Here is a 23,774-nt window from a genome sequence, read left to right on the forward strand (position 1 = left end):
TCCGAGAATATCTGGATAAATTTATGATTGTGTATCTGGATGACATTTTGGTCTTTTCTGATGATTGGGAGTCCCATGTGAAGCAGGTCAGGATGGTATTTCAGGTCCTGCGTGCCAATGCCTTATTTGTGAAGGGCTCAAAATGTCTCTTCGGAGTCCAGAAGGTTTCCTTTTTGGGGTTTATTTTTTCTCCTTCTACTATTGAGATGGACCCAGTCAAGGTCCAGGCTATTCATGACTGGACTCAGCCTTCATCTGTTAAGAGTCTTCAGAAGTTCTTGGGTTTTGCTAATTTTTACCGTCGCTTCATCGCTAATTTTTCTAGCGTGGTTAAGCCCTTGACGGATTTGACCAAGAAGGGTTCTGATGTGACTAATTGGTCTCCTGCGGCCGTGGAGGCCTTTCGGGAGCTGAAGCGCCGGTTTTCTTCGGCTCCAGTCTTATGTCAGCCAGATATCTCTCTTCCTTTTCAGGTCGAGGTTGATGCTTCTGAGATTGGAGCAGGGGCTGTTTTGTCGCAGAGAAGCTCTGTTCGCTCTGTGATGAAGCCTTGTGCTTTCTTTTCGAGGAAATTTTCGCCTGCGGAGCAGAATTATGATGTTGGTAATCGGGAGTTGTTGGCAATGAAGTGGGCATTTGAGGAGTGGCGACATTGGCTCGAGGGGGCTAAGCATCGTGTGGTGGTCTTGACTGATCACAAGAATCTGATTTATCTCGAGTCTGCCAAGCGGCTGAACCCTAGACAGGCTCGTTGGTCGTTGTTTTTCTCCCGTTTCGATTTCGTGGTCTCGTACCTGCCTGGTTCGAAGAACGTGAAGGCTGATGCTCTTTCTAGGAGTTTTGTGCCTGACTCTTCTGGAGTTTCAGAGCCGGCTGGTGTCCTCAGAGAGGGAGTGATTTTGTCAGCCATTTCCCCAGATTTGCGACGAGTGCTGCAGGAATTTCAGGCGGATAGACCTGACCGTTGTCCACCAGAGAGACTGTTTGTCCCAGATAGATGGACCAGCAGAGTTATTTCCGAGGTTCATTCTTCGGTGTTAGCAGGTCATCCTGGGATTTTTGGTACCAGAGATTTGGTGGCTAGGTCCTTCTGGTGGCCTTCCTTGTCGCGGGATGTGCGTTCCATTGTGCAGTCCTGTGGGGTTTGTGCTCGGGCTAAGCCTTGCTGTTCTCGTGCCAGTGGGTTGCTTTTGCCTTTGCCTGTCCCGAAGAGGCCTTGGACACACATTTCCATGGATTTTATTTCAGATCTTCCAGTCTCTCAGAAAATGTCTGTCATCTGGGTGGTGTGTGATCGTTTTTCTAAAATGGTCCATTTGGTGCCCTTGCCTAAGTTGCCTTCCTCCTCCGATTTGGTTCCTCTGTTTTTTCAGAATGTGGTTCGTTTGCACGGCATCCCTGAAAACATTGTGTCTGACAGAGGATCCCAGTTTGTGTCCAGATTTTGGCGGACCTTCTGTGCTAAGATGGGCATTGATTTGTCTTTTTCATCGGCTTTCCACCCTCAGACGAATGGCCAAACCGAGCGAACCAATCAGACCTTGGAAACTTATTTGAGATGTTTTGTTTCTGCTGATCAGGATGATTGGGTTACTTTTTTGCCATTGGCCGAGTTTGCCCTTAATAATCGGGCTAGTTCTGCTACTTTGGTTTCGCCGTTCTTTTGCAATTCTGGTTTTCATCCTCGTTTTTTCTCGGGTCAGGTGGAGTCTTCTGACTGTCCTGGGGTGGATTCTGTGGTAGATAGGTGGCAGCGGATTTGGAACCATGTTGTGGACAATTTGAAGTTGTCACAGGAGAAGGCTCAGCGCTTTGCCAACCGCCGTCGCTGTGTGGGTCCCCGACTTCGTGTTGGGGATTTGGTGTGGCTGTCTTCTCGTCATGTTCCTATGAAGGTCTCCTCTCCTAAGTTCAAGCCTCGTTTCATCGGTCCTTATAAGATTTTGGAAATCCTTAACCCTGTGTCATTTCGTTTGGACCTCCCAGCATCGTTTGCCATTCATAATGTGTTCCATAGGTCTTTGTTGCGGAGGTATGTGGTGCCCATGGTTCCTTCTGTTGAGCCTCCTGCTCCGGTGCTGGTTGAGGGAGAATTGGAGTATGTGGTGGAGAAGATCTTGGATTCTTGTATTTCTAGACGGAGGCTTCAGTATTTGGTTAAGTGGAAGGGCTATGGTCAGGAGGATAATTCCTGGGTGGTCGCCTCTGATGTTCATGCGGCCGATTTGGTTCATGCCTTCCATGTGGCTCATCCTGATCGCCCTGGGGGTATTGATGAGGGTTCGGTGACCCCTCCTCAAGGGGGGGGGGGGTACTTTTGCGAACTCTGTTTTTGGGCTCCCTCTTGTGGTCACAAGTGGTACTGAGTGAGTGCTGTCTTTCGGCTCCCTCCGGTGGCTCTTTTTGTCATTCTGCAGGTCTGTGGCTGGGATCAGCTGTCTGGTTATCTGCTAGGTGGTTTCCTATTTAGCTCACCTGGACCATCAGTTGTTGCCTGCTGTCAATGTATTCAGTGCTATTCTGATTTCCCCTGTCTACATTCGTTCCAGTCTCTCCAAGAGAAGCTAAGTTTCCGTTTGTTCATTTTTTGCTCATCTGTGTTTAATGTGTTTCTTGTTTATGATGAGTTCTGTCCAGCTTGCTAATATGTGATTTCCTTGCTTGCTGGTAGCTCTAGGGGGCTGAGTTTCTCCCCTCACACCATTAGTTGGTGCGGGGGTTCTTGAACTCTCAGCGTGGATATTTTGGATAGGGTTTTTTTACTGACCGCACAGTTTCCTATCTTCTGCTATCTAGTGATTAGCGGGCCTCATTTGCTAAATCTGTTTCATTTCTACGTTCGTATTTTCCCCTTATCTCACCGTTATTATTTGTGGGGGGCTTTCTATATCTTTGGGGTATTTTCTCTGAGGCAAGTGAGGTCTTTGCTTTCTCTTTTTAGGGGTAGTTAGTTTCTCAGGCCATGACGAGACGTCTAGGATTTCAGGTAACGTTCCACGGCTACTTTTAGTGTGTATTGGATAGGATCAGGATTGCGGTCAGTCCAGTTACCACCTCTGTTATGGTTCTCAATGGCAAGAGAACATAGCCCAGCAAACATAAGAACTAGCTCTTGGAAGGATGGAAACTAAACTGACCATGAACTAAACCTGCCGCACAACTAACAGTAGCCGGGTAGCGTAGCCTGCGTTTTATCCCTAGACGCCCAGCGCCGGCCGGAGGACTAACTAATCCTGGCAGAGGAAAATATAGTCCTGGCTCACCTCTAGAGAAATTTCCCCGAAAGGCAGACAGAGGCCCCCACAAATATTGGCGGTGATTTTAGATGAAATGACAAACGTAGTATGAAAATAGGTTTAGCAAAATTGAGGTCCGCTTACTAGATAGCAGGAAGACAGAAAGGGCACTTTCATGGTCAGCTGAAAACCCTATCAAAATACCATCCTGAAATTACTTTAAGACTCTAGTATTAACTCATAACATCAGAGTGACAATTTCAGATCACAAGAGCTTTCCAGACACAGAAACGAAACTACAGCTGTGAACTGGAACAAAATGCAAAAACAAACAAGGACTAAGTCCAACTTAGCTGGGAGTTGTCTAGCAGCAGGAACATGCACAGAAAGGCTTCTGATTACAATGTTGACCGGCATGGAAGTGACAGAGGAGCAAGGCTAAATAGCGACTCCCACATCCTGATGGAAACAGGTGAACAGAGAGGATGATGCACACCAGTTCAATTCCACCAGTGGCCACCGGGGGAGCCCAAAATCCAATTTCACAACAGTACCCCCCCCTCAAGGAGGGGGCACCGAACCCTCACCAGAACCACCAGGGCGATCAGGACGAGCCCTATGAAAGGCACGGACCAAATCGGAGGCATGAACATCAGAGGCAGTCACCCAAGAATTATCCTCCTGACCGTATCCCTTCCATTTGACCAGATACTGGAGTTTCCGTCTGGAAACACGGGAGTCCAAGATTTTTTCCACAACGTACTCCAACTCGCCCTCAACCAACACCGGAGCAGGAGGCTCAACGGAAGGCACAACCGGTACCTCATACCTGCGCAATAATGACCGATGAAAAACATTATGAATAGAAAAAGATGCAGGGAGGTCCAAACGGAAGGACACAGGGTTAAGAATCTCCAATATCTTGTACGGGCCGATGAACCGAAGCTTAAACTTGGGAGAAGAAACCCTCATAGGGACAAAACGAGAAGACAACCACACCAAGTCCCCAACACAAAGCCGAGGACCAACCCGACGCCGGCGGTTGGCAAAAAGCTGAGTCTTCTCCTGGGACAACTTCAAATTGTCCACTACCTGCCCCCAAATCTGATGCAACCTCTCCACCACAGCATCCACTCCAGGACAATCCGAAGATTCCACCTGACCAGAAGAAAATCGAGGATGAAACCCCGAATTACAGAAAAAGGGAGACACCAAGGTGGCAGAGCTGGCCCGATTATTGAGGGCAAACTCCGCTAAAGGCAAAAAAGCAACCCAATCATCCTGATCTGCAGACACAAAACACCTCAAATATGTCTCCAAGGTCTGATTCGTCCGCTCGGTCTGGCCATTAGTCTGAGGATGGAAAGCAGACGAGAAAGACAAATCTATGCCCATCCTAGCACAGAATGCTCGCCAAAATCTAGACACGAATTGGGTACCTCTGTCAGAAACGATATTCTCCGGAATACCATGCAAACGGACCACATTTTGAAAAAACAGAGGAACCAACTCGGAAGAAGAAGGCAACTTAGGCAGGGGAACCAAATGGACCATCTTAGAGAAACGATCACACACCACCCAGATGACAGACATCTTCTGAGAAACAGGAAGATCCGAAATAAAATCCATCGAGATGTGCGTCCAGGGCCTCTTCGGGATAGGCAAGGGCAACAACAATCCACTAGCCCGAGAACAACAAGGCTTGGCCCGAGCACAAACGTCACAAGACTGCACGAAGCCTCGCACATCTCGAGACAGGGAAGGCCACCAGAAGGACCTTGCCACCAAATCCCTGGTACCAAAGATTCCAGGATGACCTGCCAACGCAGAAGAATGAACCTCAGAAATGACTTTACTGGTCCAATCATCAGGAACAAACAGTCTACCAGGTGGGCAACGATCAGGTCTATCCGCCTGAAACTCCTGCAAGGCCCGCCGCAGGTCTGGAGAAACGGCAGACAATATCACTCCATCCTTAAGGATACCTGTAGGTTCAGAATTACCAGGGGAGTCAGGCTCAAAACTCCTAGAAAGGGCATCCGCCTTAACATTCTTAGAACCCGGCAGGTAGGACACCACAAAATTAAACCGAGAGAAAAACAACGACCAGCGCGCCTGTCTAGGATTCAGGCGTCTGGCGGACTCAAGATAAATTAGATTTTTGTGGTCAGTCAATACCACCACCTGATGTCTAGCCCCCTCAAGCCAATGACGCCACTCCTCAAAAGCCCACTTCATGGCCAAAAGCTCCCGATTCCCAACATCATAATTCCGCTCGGCGGGCGAAAATTTACGCGAGAAAAAAGCACAAGGTCTCATCACGGAGCAATCGGAACTTCTCTGCGACAAAACCGCCCCAGCTCCGATTTCAGAAGCGTCGACCTCAACCTGAAAAGGAAGAGCAACATCAGGCTGACGCAACACAGGGGCGGAAGAAAAGCGGCGCTTAAGCTCCCGAAAGGCCTCCACAGCAGCAGGGGACCAATCAGCAACATCAGCACCCTTCTTAGTCAAATCAGTCAATGGTTTAACAACATCAGAAAAACCAGCAATAAATCGACGATAAAAGTTAGCAAAGCCCAAAAATTTCTGAAGACCCTTAAGAGAAGAGGGTTGCGTCCAATCACAAATAGCCTGAACCTTGACAGGATCCATCTCGATGGAAGAGGGGGAAAATATATATCCCAAAAAGGAAATCTTTTGAACCCCAAAAACGCACTTAGAACCCTTCACACACAAGGAATTAGACCGCAAAACCTGAAAAACCCTCCTGACCTGCTGGACATGAGAGTCCCAGTCATCCGAAAAAATCAAAATATCATCCAGATACACAATCATAAATTTATCCAAATAATCACGGAAAATGTCATGCATAAAGGACTGAAAGACTGAAGGGGCACTTGAAAGACCAAAAGGCATCACCAAATACTCAAAGTGGCCCTCGGGCGTATTAAATGCGGTTTTCCACTCATCCCCCTGCTTAATTCGCACCAAATTATACGCCCCACGGAGATCTATCTTAGAGAACCACTTGGCCCCCTTTATGCGAGCAAACAAATCAGTCAGCAGTGGCAACGGATATTGATATTTAACCGTGATTTTATTCAAAAGCCGATAATCAATGCACGGCCTCAAAGAGCCATCTTTCTTAGCCACAAAGAAAAAACCGGCTCCTAAGGGAGATGACGAAGGACGAATATGTCCCTTTTCCAAGGACTCCTTTACATATTCTCGCATAGCAGCATGTTCAGGCACAGACAGATTAAATAAACGACCCTTAGGGTATTTACTACCCGGAATCAAATCTATGGCACAATCGCACTCCCGGTGCGGAGGTAATGAACCAAGCTTAGGTTCTTCAAAAACGTCACGATATTCAGTCAAGAATTCAGGAATCTCAGAGGGAATAGATGATGAAATGGAAACCACAGGTACGTCCCCATGCGTCCCCTTACATCCCCAGCTTAACACAGACATAGCTTTCCAGTCAAGGACTGGGTTATGAGATTGCAGCCATGGCAATCCAAGCACCAACACATCATGTAGGTTATACAGCACAAGAAAGCGAATAATCTCCTGGTGATCCGGATTAATCCGCATAGTTACTTGTGTCCAGTATTGTGGTTTATTGCTAGCCAATGGGGTGGAGTCAATCCCCTTCAGGGGTATAGGAGTTTCAAGAGGCTCCAAATCATACCCACAGCGTTTGGCAAAGGACCAATCCATAAGACTCAAAGCGGCGCCAGAGTCGACATAGGCATCCGCGGTAATAGATGATAAAGAACAAATCAGGGTCACAGATAGAATAAACTTAGACTGTAAAGTGCCAATTGAAACAGACTTATCAAGCTTCTTAGTACGCTTAGAGCATGCTGATATAACATGAGTTGAATCACCGCAATAGAAGCACAACCCATTTTTTCGTCTAAAATTCTGCCGTTCACTTCTGGACAGAATTCTATCACATTGCATATTCTCTGGCGTCTTCTCAGTAGACACCGCCAAATGGTGCACAGGTTTGCGCTCCCGCAGACGCCTATCGATCTGGATAGCCATTGTCATGGACTCATTCAGACCCGCAGGCACAGGGAACCCCACCATAACATCCTTAATGGCATCAGAGAGACCCTCTCTGAAATTCGCCGCCAGGGCGCACTCATTCCACTGAGTAAGCACAGCCCATTTACGGAATTTCTGGCAGTATATTTCAGCTTCGTCTTGCCCCTGAGATAGGGACATCAAGGCCTTTTCCGCCTGAAGTTCTAACTGAGGTTCCTCATAAAGCAACCCCAAGGCCAGAAAAAACGCATCCACATTGAGCAACGCAGGATCCCCTGGAGCCAATGCAAAAGCCCAATCCTGAGGGTCGCCCCGGAGCAAGGAAATCACAATCCTGACCTGCTGAGCAGGATCTCCAGCAGAGCGAGATTTCAGGGACAAAAACAACTTGCAATTATTTTTGAAATTTTGAAAGCAAGATCTATTCCCCGAGAAAAATTCAGGCAAAGGAATTCTAGGTTCAGATATAGGAACATGAACAACAAAATCTTGTAAATTTTGAACTTTCGTGGTGAGATTATTCAAACCTGCAGCTAAACTCTGAATATCCATTTTAAACAGGTGAACACAGAGCCATTCCAGGATTAGAAGGAGAGAGAGAGAGAAAGGCTGCAATATAGGCAGACTTGCAAGAGATTCAATTACAAGCACACTCAGAACTGAAGGAAAAAAAAAAAAAAAAAAAATCTTCAGCAGACTTCTCTTTTCTCTCCTTTCTCTGTCAATTAATTTAACCCTTTGTGGCCGGTCAAACTGTTATGGTTCTCAATGGCAAGAGAACATAGCCCAGCAAACATAAGAACTAGCTCTTGGAAGGATGGAAACTAAACTGACCATGAACTAAACCTGCCGCACAACTAACAGTAGCCGGGTAGCGTAGCCTGCGTTTTATCCCTAGACGCCCAGCGCCGGCCGGAGGACTAACTAATCCTGGCAGAGGAAAATATAGTCCTGGCTCACCTCTAGAGAAATTTCCCCGAAAGGCAGACAGAGGCCCCCACAAATATTGGCGGTGATTTTAGATGAAATGACAAACGTAGTATGAAAATAGGTTTAGCAAAATTGAGGTCCGCTTACTAGATAGCAGGAAGACAGAAAGGGCACTTTCATGGTCAGCTGAAAACCCTATCAAAATACCATCCTGAAATTACTTTAAGACTCTAGTATTAACTCATAACATCAGAGTGGCAATTTCAGATCACAAGAGCTTTCCAGACACAGAAACGAAACTACAGCTGTGAACTGGAACAAAATGCAAAAACAAACAAGGACTAAGTCCAACTTAGCTGGGAGTTGTCTAGCAGCAGAAACATGCACAGAAAGGCTTCTGATTACAATGTTGACCGGCATGGAAGTGACAGAGGAGCAAGGCTAAATAGCGACTCCCACATCCTGATGGAAACAGGTGAACAGAGAGGATGATGCACACCAGTTCAATTCCACCAGTGGCCACCGGGGGAGCCCAAAATCCAATTTCACAACACACCTCCCTAGAGCTCGTCATATGTTCAGTTACTTAGCTGGTCAGATCTGTGATCCTCAGCCACTAAGGATCATAACACCCTACTTCCTGTAGAGGGACAAAGACCCACCCCCACTTTCTGTAGAGGGGCAAAAACCTGCTCTCCACTTCCTGTAGAGGGGCAAAAGCCTGCCTTCCACACTCACTTTCTGTAGTGGGATAAAGACCCGCTTCCCACCCCTACTTTTTGTAGAGGGGCAAAGACCAGCACCCAACTTCCTGTAGAGGGGCAATGACCGCCCACCCACTCTATGTAGTGGAATAAAAACCTGTTTTCCCCCCAACACTTCCTGTAGAGCAGAGATACCAAACTCAAATGCACAGAGGGCCAAAGACAAAGTTGTGGACCAACCTTATTTATATAAAAAAAATGTCTACAATTGAGGAAGTTTTTCCTTGTCATCAAATATAACAATGGACCTTTTCATATGGAAACAAGACCTTCTGATTGATGACTGTTCATGACAGCGGCACTGTTGCACCGCTGGCCCAAACTGTGTGCTGCTAATGATGCGGTATGGGGCATATATGCCTTTATAGCATCAGAATTGCAGCAGTGCTGAAGCACCTCAGTGATCCAGCTAACCTCAGGTTTATGCTTGCAAGCTCAATAGAGAAGAGAGCTTGTAAGCACTATGCATGTTCAACCAACGCTGCTAGAAAGATCCCCATGGGTCCCACATAGTCTTCCATACAGAATAACGGCCCCACATAGTTCTCCATACAGTATATTGGTCCCCACATAGTCTTCCATACAGTATAAACGGACCCCCATATAGTCCTCCATACAGAATAATTGGCTCCCACATAGTCCTCCATACAGAATAATGCTCTCTTATAGTCCTCCATACAGTATAATGGGCTCCCACATTGTCCTCCATACAGAATAATGCTCCCTTATCGTCCTCCATACAGTATAATGGACCCCCACATAGTCCTCCATACAGTATAATGGGCCCCTATATAGTCCTCCATACAGAATAATGCCCCCATGTAGTCCTCCATACAGTATAATGGGCTCCCACATAGTCCTCCATACCGTATAATGGGCCCCACATAGTCCTCCATACAGAATAATGCTCTGCACATAGTCCTCCATAAAGTATAATGGGCTCCATATTAAAATAAATATTCACAGCTCCCCAATTCCCCACTGCTCCGGTCTCGGCAGCAAACGCTCTGTATCGCTTCACTGCTCGGCACAGCGAGCACCAAATGGTCATGTCATCGTCATCGCTGAGACGTCAGACGCAGATGAAGAATGATGGGGGAAGGAGTAGATGGCTTGTAACTGTATCGGCAGCCAGGGTGGATGGCAGAGGTGGGGTGGGAAGCAGTGTCGGCGTTGCGGGCCATATATATTCACCCTGCAGGCCAGAGTTTGACATGTATGCTGTAGAAGGACGAAGATCCATCCCCCGCTATCTGTAACCTGTCTCTGCTGATACTGACGGATTACAACTGACAACAGGCAGCGAACAGTGTGGTACACTAATGGGTGACTCCCAATTCCCGGCACCTACATGTGTTTTTTTCAGGGATAAGGCATAATTTATAAAGTAATTTACCGATTGGCTAATACATTATTTATTACATGCAATCAAGTTGTCTGAAATTACATCGCACACCTCTTTCTCTTGATATTTTCTCTTTACCAATTTTTTCCCGATTATCTCTGTGTAGCATGCTCCTCACAAATTGTGCTTTGAAGTTGGGGGTTGGCTGTGATGACTGTCATTCGTCAAGGGGTTATTTTTGTCAATCGGCTTGGAATAGATTGTGATTGATAGTATTATCCGTAGCCCGACTCAACAAAACATCCAAATATTTAATCTTGTTTAATTGAGGTGTAAACTTGATGAATTCACATACTCCAGAAAATGTCAATTTTAGGTCAAAACAGGAATACGTCATGAATATGCCGAAACCAAGGCTGGTGCGATTGATATCTTTTCTGGAGTAGTTGTGGACGTAGGTTTATGGACTTTACATTACACATGTGGATTATGTGATGTCTGTATGATGCAAAAAAAAAAGGAAATATTGATCATTGCGATGTGGAGTTTGAAGCACATTTCTGGTACTGATTGTCGGGAGAGTCCTCCTGATATGTCCAATATTGTCCTTCACATTGTATAGTTGTCATACTGTGGAGGCCCCCATTTAGTGTGAAGGACTGGTGTTGTATGAGGATTTGCTCACTTGCATGGAGAAATAGAAAACTTATTTTATTGCACAATACATAAAGAACGGTATTGTTATTGCCAAGGAGGAAGAATGAGCATCTTCAAAGCCATGAAAAAGGTTTTTTGTGAAAATATTTTGACTTGCTGTTCAAAAGAGGCATATTTTGGGAATCTGAGGTATGGGCATTTCTAAGAATGAAGATCGGTGATCTCTGTCCAGAAAGTCTGAATTTTTGCCCATTCATCCAGAAGAGCATTTGTGAGGTCAGACACAGAGATTGGGCAGAGGGCTGAGTTCACGTTCTCTGTGGGTGAGGTATGAGCTCTGTGCGGCCGACCAGGCTTTTCCACAGCATACTCCCCCAACCATGTCTGTATGGACCTTGCGTTATGCACAGGGCACAGAAAAGGGCCTTCCCCAAACTGTTCCCACAAAGCTGTAAGCTACAGTTGTCCAAATGTCTTGTATGCTGAATTATTAAGATTTCCCTTCCCTAAAACTAAGGGCCGAGGCCGACCCCTGATAACATATTTGAAAAAACTGACCGTCACATCCATACATAGACTAAGTGTGAACAGGTGCTGAACCTAGAGTAACCAACTCATATATAGTCAAGTAATAAAGGCAGCACACTGCAGCGCCAAAACATGCAAACATGAAACATGAAAACTGAACTGCAATACTGCACTAGAAACATGAAAAATGAGAGCGTTTAGCGCATAAAAATGGCCAATTTTATGTGTACCTGATAGCCCCTTTACGGCATCTCTCGTATATCAGGTCCTACGCTTGCCTACCTCGCTGAGAATAAACGTCTCCATGTGAATGGGTACCTGTGAAAAACCTCTTCCTAGACTCATAGAGAGAGAGAGAGAATATGAGTCTAGGAAGAGGTTTTTCACAGGTACCTATTCACATGGAGACGTTTATTCTCAGCGAGGTAGGCAAGCGTAGGACCTGATATACGAGAGATGCCGTAAAGGGGCTATCAGGTACACATAAAATTGGCCATTTTTATGCGCTAAACGCTCTCATTTTTCATGTTTCTAGTGCAGTGTTGCAGTTCAGTTTTCATGTTTCATGTTTGCATGTTTTGGCGCTGCAGTGTGCTGCCTTTATTACTTGACCCCTGATAACAATCCCATAGCATTTCCCCTCCTCCACCAAACTGTGCCCAATGCAGTTAAACAAAGCAGGTAACGTTGTCCTGTCATTTACCAGACTTCTTTATCATACTGTGAGATAGAGCAGAGTGATAAGTGACAGCACAGAACTCGTCTCCGCTGCTCCAGAGTCCAGAGGTTGCAGCTTTACACCACTTGCTCCAACGCTTGGCTTTGTGCTTGGTGGTATAAGGCTTGCATTTGCTCAGCCACAGTAATCCATGCCATTAAGCTCCTCATTGTGTTTTAAGTCTTTGATCTCTGTATAATTTTAATGTTTTATTCAAGACCTCAATGACAACCAATATGTTTTGTTATTCTCTGATATTCGGGTACCATGTGACTTTTATGCAATCCCAAAGTCCATGGTTTGCCCAATACAACAAATGCTGTCTATAGTTCTAATGGCGCCGTGTTACTGTTGTTTTCTAGATAAAGACAAAGAGCATGTCGCAGTGTGTTGAATACTATTACACCTGGAAGAAGATCCTGCACATGGGCCGCAGACACAGGACTCGCCTCATTGAACCCCATGAAGAAGATACCGTGAGTGCGCCGTGTGGAGAAATGCTCCTAGTGGGGGCATGGGTGCACCAGTACAACAACATCATGCAAATTATGAAACACCAGAAAACGGCAATCTTCCTGATGTGCTGGAGCCATGCACATGGTCAGCTGAGTCCAATACTGAGGTTTATCCTTGGCCAATGGCGTAGCATCAATGCCCCTCAAAGGAATAGGGCTCTGCAAAGGCTGCAAGGAAAAACCACAGCGCCTGGCGAATTCCAAGTCCATCAAGTTCAGGGCAGTGCCTGAATCCACAAATGCCATGACAGAAAAAGGCGATAATGTGCAAATCAAGGTCACAGATAAGAGAAATTTAGGCTGTACAGTACTGATGGTAACAGACCTAGCGACCCTCTTAGTACGCTTAGTGCAATCAGAAATAACATGAGCAGAATCACCACAGTAAAAATACAGCCTATTCTGGCGTCTGAATCCCTGCCGTTCTGCTCTAGTCAAAATCCTATCACATTGCATAGGCTCAGGGCTCTGCTCAGAGGATACTGCCATATGGTGCACAACTTTGCGCTCGTGCAGGCGCCGATCAATCTGAATGGCCAGAGACATAGACTCGCTCAAACCAGCAGGCGTGGGGAACCCCACCATAACATCTTTAAGGGCTTCAGAAAGACCCTTTCTGAAAATTGCTGCCAGAGCCTCCTCATTCCATTTAGTGAGCACAGACCATTTTCTAAATTTCTGGCAGTATGCTTCTGCCGCTTCCTGACCCTGACACAGGGCCAACAAGGTCTTTTCTGCATGATCCACAGAATTAGGTTCGTCATACAATAATCCGAGCGCTTGAAAAAATGCGTCTACATTAAGCAATGCCGGATCCCCTGATTCAAGGGTGAATGCCCAGTCCTGAGGGTCACCACGCAGCAGAGAGATGACAATTTTAACCTGCTGAATGGAATCACCAGAGGAACGGGGTTTCAAGGCAAAAAACAATTTGCAGTTATTTTTGAAGTTCAAAAACTTGGATCTATCCCCAAAAAACAAATCAGGGGTTGGAATTCTAGGCTCTAAAGCCGGAGTCTGGACAACATAATCTTGGATACTCTGTACTTTTGCAGCAAGTTGATCCACACGAGAAAACAAACCCTGAACATCCATGCCAGCGCCAAAATCCTGAACCACCCAGAGATTAAGAGAAAAAAAAGACAAAACAGACTGCAGAGAAAAAAATGGCTCAGAACTTCCTTTTCCTTCTTTTGAGATGCATTTAATTCATTTTTGGCCAGTTGTACTGTTATGAGCTGGTGGTTTAGGAGCAACATGGGACGTGCTCTGGAGGAGGTGGTACCTGTACTGACCGCAGTTCCTGAGCTTATCACAACACTAGAAGTAGCCGTGGGATGTTCCTGTCACTCCCTAGACACCTCATCACAGCCGGAGAACTAACTACCCCTAAAGATAGAAACAGGAAAGCTATCTTGCCTCAGAGAAAATCCCCAAAGGATAGGACAGCCCCCCACAAATATTGACTGTGAGTGAAGAGGGAAATGACATACGCAGAAAGAAATGTATGGATGTAGCAAAGGAGGCCAGTCTAGCTAGATAAAAAGAACAGGACAGAATACTGTGCGGTCAGTATTAAAAACTAGAAAAATCCACCACAGAGTTTACAAAAATCTCCACACCTGACTAAAGGTGTGGAGGGTAAATCTGCTTCCCAGAGCTTCCAGCTTAACTGAATAAATCCATACTGACAAGCTGGACTAGAAAAAACATAGAAAGAGCAGAAAGATTAAGTCCACAACAAGTGGACTGCAAAAGAACAAAGCAAGGACTTATCTTTGCTGAACTGGTCAGAATATCAGGGAAATCCAAGCAGAGATGTGAATCCAACCAGGAACCATTGACAACTGGCACAGGCTGAAGGATGGAACCAGGCTAAATAGCCGAGCCAGAAAGACAATCAGTGGAAGCAGCTGCTGACTACTAAATCCAAGGAGCAGCAGTACCACTTAAAACCACCGGAGTGAGCCCAAGAGCAGAACTAGCAAAAGTGCCACTTACAACCACCGGAGGGAGCCGAAGAGCGGAATTCACAACAGTGTATGCCGACATGTGTAGGCAGGCCAAAAGCCATTGAGTGTTCCCATTAACGCTCGTTCTCCCAATTATTGGCTTATGTAAATGGGATTTAACTAATTTATCTAGCAATCATCCCCCCTCAACAAATCACTAATTATTGCAGAATGACGTTATCTTCGCACCTACCAGTTCTGCTGAATGAAATCTCTGCAGAAAATCTGGACAAAGCCGCAGGGAAATCCACAGCAGAAAACCCACACTAAATCCTACAGATTCTGGGGCAGACTTGCTGTTCAAGATCGCATAAAGTGAAAAAAAACCCTATACATGTACCTCTGGTGCTTCTTTAGTAACGCTATCCTGGCCAGTTGTCAGTCTCTGTATATTGGGCCTGCAGGGATACATATCATCATGTGTGGTCACTTCAGCCCGCAAGAGGTCATCATTGGAGGATTTGTGTACAGGGACCGTTTGGAAATAGAGAAGTCACAGGACGGGAGTTTAGTGAGATTTTTTTTTTTTGTTTGGTTTCTTTTCAGATCCTGCAAATTTTGCTGCAGATCCGAGAGTAATCCAAAATACAATCTGTAAAAATTTGAGTTTAAGATTTAGACTTTTTTTTCATTGAACTGAAATTCATTCCCAAATATATTTTAAATCTTTACTAGATGTAATTTATTTTTTACGTACTGTAAATCTGTTCTGAGCTTTCATTAACAAACACAATTTATATTCTAGAGCAGTGTGGATGATGTTGATGAGGAAGATGGGGGTGATCACAGAAAGTATGAAGCCCAGTATGAGCCAATGCAGAAAACTCCAGACCTACTACATCCAGCGGAGGCCGACCATTCTCTCCCGGTGACTCCCGGCCCTCCAGCTGGTACCTTTATGTGCGAAATGGGAAACTGTGGAGCTGTAAGGGCATGATTTTACTTATCTTCCTATCCTCCCATCATTCTATATGACAATATACTTTTAAGACATGCAGTCTTAGTCCATTAAAAAATTGTATTTGAACATTTCTCAATTTTGCTCTGTGGTTTCCAGATATTCTGCTCCAGGCAGGCTTTGAATGGCCATGCTCGTATTCATGGAGGAACTACTACCCCGGCCAAGATGTTTACAGCTACTAATACAGGAAGACCCAAGCCAGGCGCCCAGAGCGAGCACTGTTCCGTGAAGAGCTCCCCGGCGCACAGCACCACCAGCGGAGAGACCGATGCAACATCAGTATTCCCATGTAAACTGTGTGGCAAGTATGTATCTGCGTATGCCTTCCCTGAATGTGAGGGCTCCAAAATAAAAGGCTGAGGCTATCTTCTGCTAATGTCAGTCTGTCTTACTGGAGGATGACCAATTACCATGCTGTAAAACTACATGCAAGTTTTCAGATAATTGCGGCAGTTTTGCAGTGTGATTTTGTGTCACAAGGGTGTCACATCCCCATGGAAGTTCTGGAGGTAGACAGTCACGTCAGGTAATGAATCACAGGTCTTCTTTAGAGATGGTGTGATTTGTGTCTCATATTAAATAGATTTAGTTTCCTTTAGTGCTGAAGAGGTTAACAACCTTTCTGTGCTGGTCAGAAGCATTCAGCTGCTTCTGATCTGGTCATTAGATCTTTCTATAAAAACTGGCCAGATATTCTTGTCCCTGCTGGTGAAAGATTTATCTTCCTGTGCTGTGTGCTAAAACCAAGTGGTTGGAGTGGAATTGTTGTAGTAGTGATCTGTAGTTTGCCGTAGTATGTGTGTGTTTATCTCCTGGTCCCTGTTCCCGTTTAGTTTATTCCTCCTTGTCTCTATCCTTCTCCCTATCGTTGGTTAGTGCTTTTGTGTGATACAGTTTTTCTGTTATCCCTGTTTTGTCTTTGTGTCTGGTTTACCTTACATTTCTGTCCCATGCCTCATGGGATGGGAGAGGGAGCAGATTAGGGTTTAGCGGGAGCATAGTTAGGTCGGAGACTCAGGCCTCTCTACCTTCAAGAGTACCCCCGGGATAGGAATAGTTAGGGTCCCAGTTCCAGGGACAGTTTGAGGCTCACCTTCCTTACCGTCACAGTGGGACATTTTGGCTGTAAGAATTTGTCTCACCAGCCAAAAACCACATCTTAAAGTCGTGGCAGTTTGTGCTAAATATGCATAGAAGCCAATTTATAAAATCGTTTGCGCCAGAAATCAGTCATAAAAATGTTTGGAATGTTTCAAAATGTTTGCACAACTCCTAGTCGTAAAAAAAAGTGATTTTTGGAGTTTTTTAGCCAGCTCCACCAGCTTGTTGGAAAGTGAGATGATGCATGGTATGACATGTCTAATTCATCTTGCGACACAAACGAAGACTGGAAACTACTTTAGCCCAAGACTCGACTACATTTCCTATGTTTTATTAGGAGGAACATGCCTTTTATTGAATATGCTGCATCTTGCTGCAATGCACCCTTGAGTAAAGGTACCTTCACACGAAACGACTTTGTAACGATATCGCTAGCGATCCGTGACGTTGCAGCGTCCTCGCTAGCGATATCGTTTCGTTTGACACGCAGCAGCGATCAGGATCCTGCTGTGATGTCGCTGGTCGCTGAATAAAGTCCAGAACTTTATTTGGTCGTCCGATCGCCGTGTATCGTTGTGTTTGAAAGCAAAAGCAACGATACCAGCGATGTTTTACACTGGTAACCAGGGTAAACATCGGGTTACCAAGCGCAGGTCCGCGCTTAGTAACCTGATGTTTACCCTGGTTACCAGCGTAAAAGTAAGCGCCGGCCCTAAAGTGAAAGTGAAAGCACAGCGGTGACGTCACCGCTGTGCTGTTAGGGCCGGAGCTCAGTCAGTGTCAGGAAGCAGACGCTGGGGGACGCGCAGGTGAGTATGTACTGTTTGTTTTTTTTACTTTTACGCTGGTAACCAGGGTAAACATCGGGTTACTAAGCGCGGCCCTGCGCTTAGCAACCCGATGTTTACCCTGGTTACCCAGGGAACTCGGCATCGTTGGTCGCTGGAGAGCGGTCTGTGTGACAGCTCCCCAGCGATCAAACAGCGACGCTGCAGCGATCGGCATCGTTGTCGCTATCGCTGCAGCGTCGCTTCGTGTGAAGGTACCTTAAGACTGGCGTGCAGAAATATCAGTCTTGATTAATCAGTCTTGATAAGGTTATGCAGCTCATCAAAAATATGTTGCCATTTGGTACGAATTAAAGTACCTTTAAAGTGTCAGTCCCAAAATCATAAGTTATCCCCTAACCATAAGATAAGGTGATAATTTGCTGATTGCTGGGAATACGACCATTGGGAACCCCAGTAATCCCAAGAATGAGGCTCTGCAGCCCAGTCCTGAATGGAGTGGAGTTGTGCATGCTCGACCTCCACTTTATTAATTCTCTATGGGACTCTCGTACTTGGCTTTTTCCAGCAGTCCTATTGACAGTCAGTGGAGGAGAGGTCATGTATTTGCATTTTCTCACCATTAAGGACGGGATGTACCAGACCTTCATTCTCGGGATCACTGGGGATCTTAGCAGTTGGACACCCAATGATCAGCAAGTTACCCCCTATTCTATGTATAGAGCATGACTTGCGATTTTGGTAAAAAATAAACCTTTAATGTAACATATGATAATAGCCTTTCCCATCTTTAAATAAGTCAGATTGTAAAAACAAGCCATTACGCAAGTTACTGCCTATTAATATTTTCATCTGTTCTTGGGATATTAACACTTTTCTATTGTTTACATCTCATTTCCTAGACCGACCACCGCTGTCTAGCTTGTAAGCACGGTGCTGAAGCTGGCAGGGAATAGGAGGGAACAACACGCTCCAGAGATCCTGGACAGCCTCAAAACAGTGCTTATAAGCTCTATAAAACAGAGCTTGTAAACACTGTCTTGCAGAAGTGGTCGGTCTCCATGGAATCAAGCTATAAACAAAGGAAAAGTGTTAATATTTCAAGAATGGCTGAAAATTTTAAAACACCGTGAATTGCAAAATTACTTTTATTTTTAAGCACTATCCAACAATATTCATTTATGAAGATGAGTATAACCGTGTAAGGCTTTCTCTGCCATGGTTTTGGGACAAATTTAGATGTTGGCCTACAAATGAGATGCTATCCTCCTAAAGGGTCATAAAAGATCCTTCTGCTCCATATGAGGGGATTAGTATTACTGGTAAAAATTGGGGGCCTCCTACAGAAGGTGCAGACAATTTAGTGTAGTTCCGTATGTCTAAGTGCCACTTTTGTGCAGCTAAATCTACCATCTTCTGTGCCCTTAGGGTATTCTACAAGATCAAGAGTCGTAATGCGCACATGAAGACTCACCGGCAGCAGGAGGAGCAGCACAGGCAGAAGGCACAGAAGGCTGCGGCAGCAGCGGAGATGGCTGACACAATTGCAAGGACTATAGTAAGGACTACTCTGCCCATAGACAACGACATGTCATTTGATCCCTTCAGCCTGATTAAAACCTTAGAAGAAGACTTCGATGATGACGTGGCCCAGGATCTAGAAGATGTCTTGGAGGAGACAGAGGTCATGCACTCTGACCTAATCTTGGATGACGAGGATGTGGATTTACTGCAAGATGGTGACCTGTAGCCCAGCGTGGTCACCAGCCGCCAAGATTTACTCCTGACATTCATGGCCTGCTTAGAATATACACATAGAGTTATACTTGGGGGTTCATTGTTTTTGGTAGGTGGCCATCATCATGTCCTGTAACATGGACAGAAAGTTTCACCTCATGAAATTATGGATTTTTTGCTGTCGTTAGACTTGTTTACACGTGTGGCCGCCGTATTGTGGACTGAGCCAATGAATCCCCAAATCAGGCCACAACGTGGATTCTCAAGTGTTTAGGAGACAGACTCGATTGGTGAAGGAAACCCAACAACGCTCCTGGGAAACATGAAGGCCCTATAAATCTATAAGCCTGGGATGGAACTCTTGACTCTAGCTAAAATAGTGTCCCCCATGACAACACCTCCTGTCATTGCTCTGCTGGGTCATCTTTGTCAACACTGTATGGCTCCAAACCCATTGTATGAAGACAAATCTGCCACGGAGCAAGCCACTTCGTATGTCGAGATTGCGGATATCAAAATCATTATTTATCCTAATGTTTCTATGACCAGACCAGGCTGTAAAAAGCCATAGCACTGGAAAGAAGTGTTGTCATAGGGGCTGTAACGTGTGGTAATGAAAGGAGATGTTGTCTAATCTTTCGTTTGTTCCCCTCAGTTTCCAGATATGACACATAGGAAGCAAAAGGGAATTTCAGAATGACCCACCTGTGCTAAAATGGATTTTTCCAGACACTGACTGTACATGACTACTAGCTATACTCCAACCAGTACAACCAGTTTGGGCCTAGCACTGGAATATCATAGGGATGTATTCTATAAATGATGACATTGCTCTGCATGGGTTTTGTTCCTAAAGGACATTATTAATGATATACAGGCTGTTGGGCCTCAATTCTCAATAAAAAAAAAAACACTTTGTTGCCCATAGCAACCAATCAGAGCTGAGCTTTCATGTTTTAAATAGCTCTGGTAAATTGAAAGCTGCACTGTGATTGGTTGCTGTGGGCAACCGGTTTCTGTCTCCTCAAAACTGAGGCCTAGGAAAAGTGAAGAAAAAACTGAGGCCTAGGAAAAGTGAAATCAAAACTGAGGCCTAGGAAAAGTGAAATCAAAACTGAGGCCTAGGAAAAGTGAAATCAAAACTGAGGCCTAGGAAAAGTGAAATCAAAACTGAGGCCTAGGAAAAGTGAAGTCAAAACTGAGGCCTAGGAAAAGTGAAGATGTTACCCACAACAACCAGACCAATTGGTTGCTATGGCCAACTGATCTGCCTCAATATGGCTACCTGTTATCATTGATATTAATCTAGTGCAGTATGTCAGTATATGTCAGTCTTTGGCCATCAGAAGTCTAATTTTGAGCTTAATTCCCCTTGAGTTTAGCACCATTTTGTCTTACAATCCTTAGAAAGCAAAATGGCATCTGTTTTCTTCAGAAGCATTTACACTGAGGTTGTAAAGCTCTAGATGAGGTTATGAAAGAACTGATTGTGTTTTAATTCATGTGTTTTAATAGGATTATTTTTATTAAGAGTTTTTTTTCTTTCTTAAGGTGCGCACTTCAACAGTCACACAGGACCCCTTTGTATAGCGGGATTACAGATCATATGTACACATATTAGGCGTTCATTTGCCTCTGTGGCCAATCAGATCACTCGTTTATTCTCTAACTTGTGTGGGAGTAAAATAAAGGCGATGATCTGATGTTGTGCGTGGAAATTGGCCATGTTTTTGTTTTTTCTTCTAATACTGGACAACTGTTGCTGTATATGCATATTGGTGCAGAAAATCTGCTGCAGTCATTTGAGTGTTGGCAGGAAAAACACTGGGTAAAATACACACTTTTGTTTTTTTTACACGTTTTTATTTGTTTTTTTTCGCCATTCATTTGAATAGGTGGCAATTGCTGCAAAAATGCTAAAAGAATCAACACGCCGCAAATGGTTTTTTATGGTTCAAATTTGCAAAGGAAAAAAAAATAAGCAGCGTGTGCATGAGATTACAGTAGTTTCATTCACCTCGCTGGTAGTGCAGCATTTTTACCCTTGAAAAATGCACTGCAAAAATGCAGCATGTGAACGAGCCCCAAGGGCTGATTTTCTTGTACGAGTGCCATCTGGGTTCACTCGTACCTATGATAGTCTATAGGTCCGATTTTGTTTTTTTTGTTGGACCAAGTGGTCCGTGAAAAATATTGCGGACATGTCCGATTTTAATCCATCTGATCAAAATCGGCAACGCAAGGCAATGGGTCCGTGAAAAAAAAAAAAATCAGATCGCTCTCAGATGACATCCGAGTGCAAACTGATTTTCAAAGACTTTCACAATGGAGAAGGTGGAGACGTTTGTTTTTTTTGTACACGTACAAGAAAAACTGATGGCTCTCTGGTCAAACTTTGTTCAAAATATGATCAAAAATGAACATAAAGCTTGTTTTTCTTCTACGTGAGAAAATTGGATGTGTTGTATGAGCCCTAACACTTGTATTAGGCTATTGCCTAACGATTTATCCGGGATCCTCTGGTTATATTGTAATGGTCCTCACTGTCGAGGAAACTCTAACCTACACAGCCATAAGCAGCGCCAACCCTTCCTTAGGCCTGTCCCACACATCCAGATAATTCCGGTACCGGAATTATCCGTGTCCGTGTGCCCGTGCGTTTCTGTGGCACATCAGTGTGGCACACGTGCGGCACACGTGTGCTGCCCGTGTGCCGACTGGGTACCACACGCACCGTGCAGGAGACAGCGCTAGAGATAAGCGCTGTCCCCCCCACATGGTGCTGAAGCCGCCATTCATATCTTCTCTGCAGCAGCGTTTGCTGTAGAGAAGATATGAATAATCCTTTTTTTTTTTGTTTCTCGTGTTTAACATAAAGATCCCTGTCCCCACCCCCCTCCTACCCCGTGCGCCTGCCCGCTGTTATTAAAATACTCACCCGGCTCCCTCGCAGTGTCCTGTCCTGGCCGCACCTTCTACTGTATGAGCGGTCACGTGGGGCCGCCGATTACAGTCATGAATATGCGGCTCCACCTCCCATAGGGGTGGAGCCGCATATTCATTTCTGTAATGGGAGGCCCCATGTGACCGCATACAGGGGAAGCTGCGGCCAGGACAGGACACTGCGAGGGAGGCGGGTGAGTATTTTAATAACAGCGGGCGGGCGCACAGGGGGTGGGGACATGGATCTTTATATTAAACACGAGAAACAAAAAAAAAAAAAGGATTATTCATATCTTCTCTACAGCAAACGCTGCTGCAGAGAAGATATGAATGGCGGCTTCAGCACCATGTGGGGGGGACAGCGCTTACTGTAGCGCTGTCTCCTGCACGGCACACGGACTGCACACGGACCCATTGACTTTAATGTGTCCGTGTAATCCGTGCGTTCCCACGAACACTGACATGTCTCCGTGTTTGGCACACGGAGACACGGTCCGCAAAAAATCAATGACATCTGCACAGATGCATTGATTTCAATGTGTCTACGTGTGTCAGTGGCTCCGGTACATGAGGAAACTGACACCTCACGTACCGGAGCCACTGACGTGTGAAACCGGCCTTAGATAGGGTGTGCTATTGCAGCTCGGTCTTCATCACCTTAATAGAGCTGAGCTGCAATGCCAGACATAACCCATGGACAGTGGCGGCGCTGTTTCTGGAAGAAAACAGCAATGTTTTGTTTTTTTCATTCTGGACAAGCCCTTTAATCACTTGAACTGGAGACATGCGTGAGTGTATATATACCGAATAAAGAATGTTACCGTTAAATCTGTTTTATGAGCATATTTAACTGTTGTTAGATTTTCATTGGAGGAGATGTAAATATTTTTTCTAGGCTTTTGTTTGTAAATTGTATAAAGATGCAGAGATGATAGCCATCTAATGGGCGGACAATGCTTGCCCTCATCCTTTTCCTGTGCCTTTCTATCGCTGCTGATCATTTGTGAATGACAAAACGGTTATTGTTTTTATTCTTACTGTACATGAAAAGCTCAATTTCTGCCCAGATCCACTGTACGACTCGGAGAACTGCACTTTGTACAAACTGTTGCCTTATTACCGTTCTTCAGCACAAGGGGGCAGTATTGTTGTTGGGTTTGTACTTGTTTCCACAATAAAAAAGGACTTTTATTGAAGTTGTATATTTTTTTTGTTTAAATAAACCTCTATTAGGATAAGGTCAATGCATATTTTGGCACAGATTCTAATCTTAGGCCACGTTCAGTATTTGGTCAGTATTTTACATCAGTATTTGTAAGCCAAAATCAGGAGTGGAACAATTAGAGGAAAAGTATAATAGAAACATGTGCACCACTTCTGCATTTATCACCCACTCCTGGTTTTGGCTTACAGATACTGATGTGAAATACTGACCAAATACTGAACGTGTGAACATGGTCTAATCTAACTTCACTTACAT

The 23,774-nt window shown here is 45.0% G+C and overlaps 1 protein-coding gene across 1 annotated transcript in view; it reads left to right on the top strand.

Annotated features, from left to right (window-relative positions):
- The window catches only part of TRERF1 (transcriptional regulating factor 1), a 191,924-nt gene extending 170,604 nt beyond the window's left edge, over positions 1 to 21,320 (top strand). Inside the window, exons 14-17 of the mRNA XM_077282342.1 lie at positions 12,600 to 12,713; positions 15,510 to 15,689; positions 15,822 to 16,030; positions 19,043 to 21,320. Coding sequence (XP_077138457.1) covers positions 12,600 to 12,713; positions 15,510 to 15,689; positions 15,822 to 16,030; positions 19,043 to 19,364 — 825 coding nt within the window. The 3' untranslated portion in view covers positions 19,365 to 21,320. The remainder of the gene's footprint in view (positions 1 to 12,599; positions 12,714 to 15,509; positions 15,690 to 15,821; positions 16,031 to 19,042) is intronic.
- The last annotated feature ends 2,454 nt before the right edge of the window (positions 21,321 to 23,774 follow it).

Source organism: Ranitomeya variabilis, chromosome 2 (genome assembly GCF_051348905.1).
Source record: "Ranitomeya variabilis isolate aRanVar5 chromosome 2, aRanVar5.hap1, whole genome shotgun sequence".
In the NCBI taxonomy this organism is placed as follows: domain Eukaryota; kingdom Metazoa; phylum Chordata; class Amphibia; order Anura; family Dendrobatidae; genus Ranitomeya; species Ranitomeya variabilis.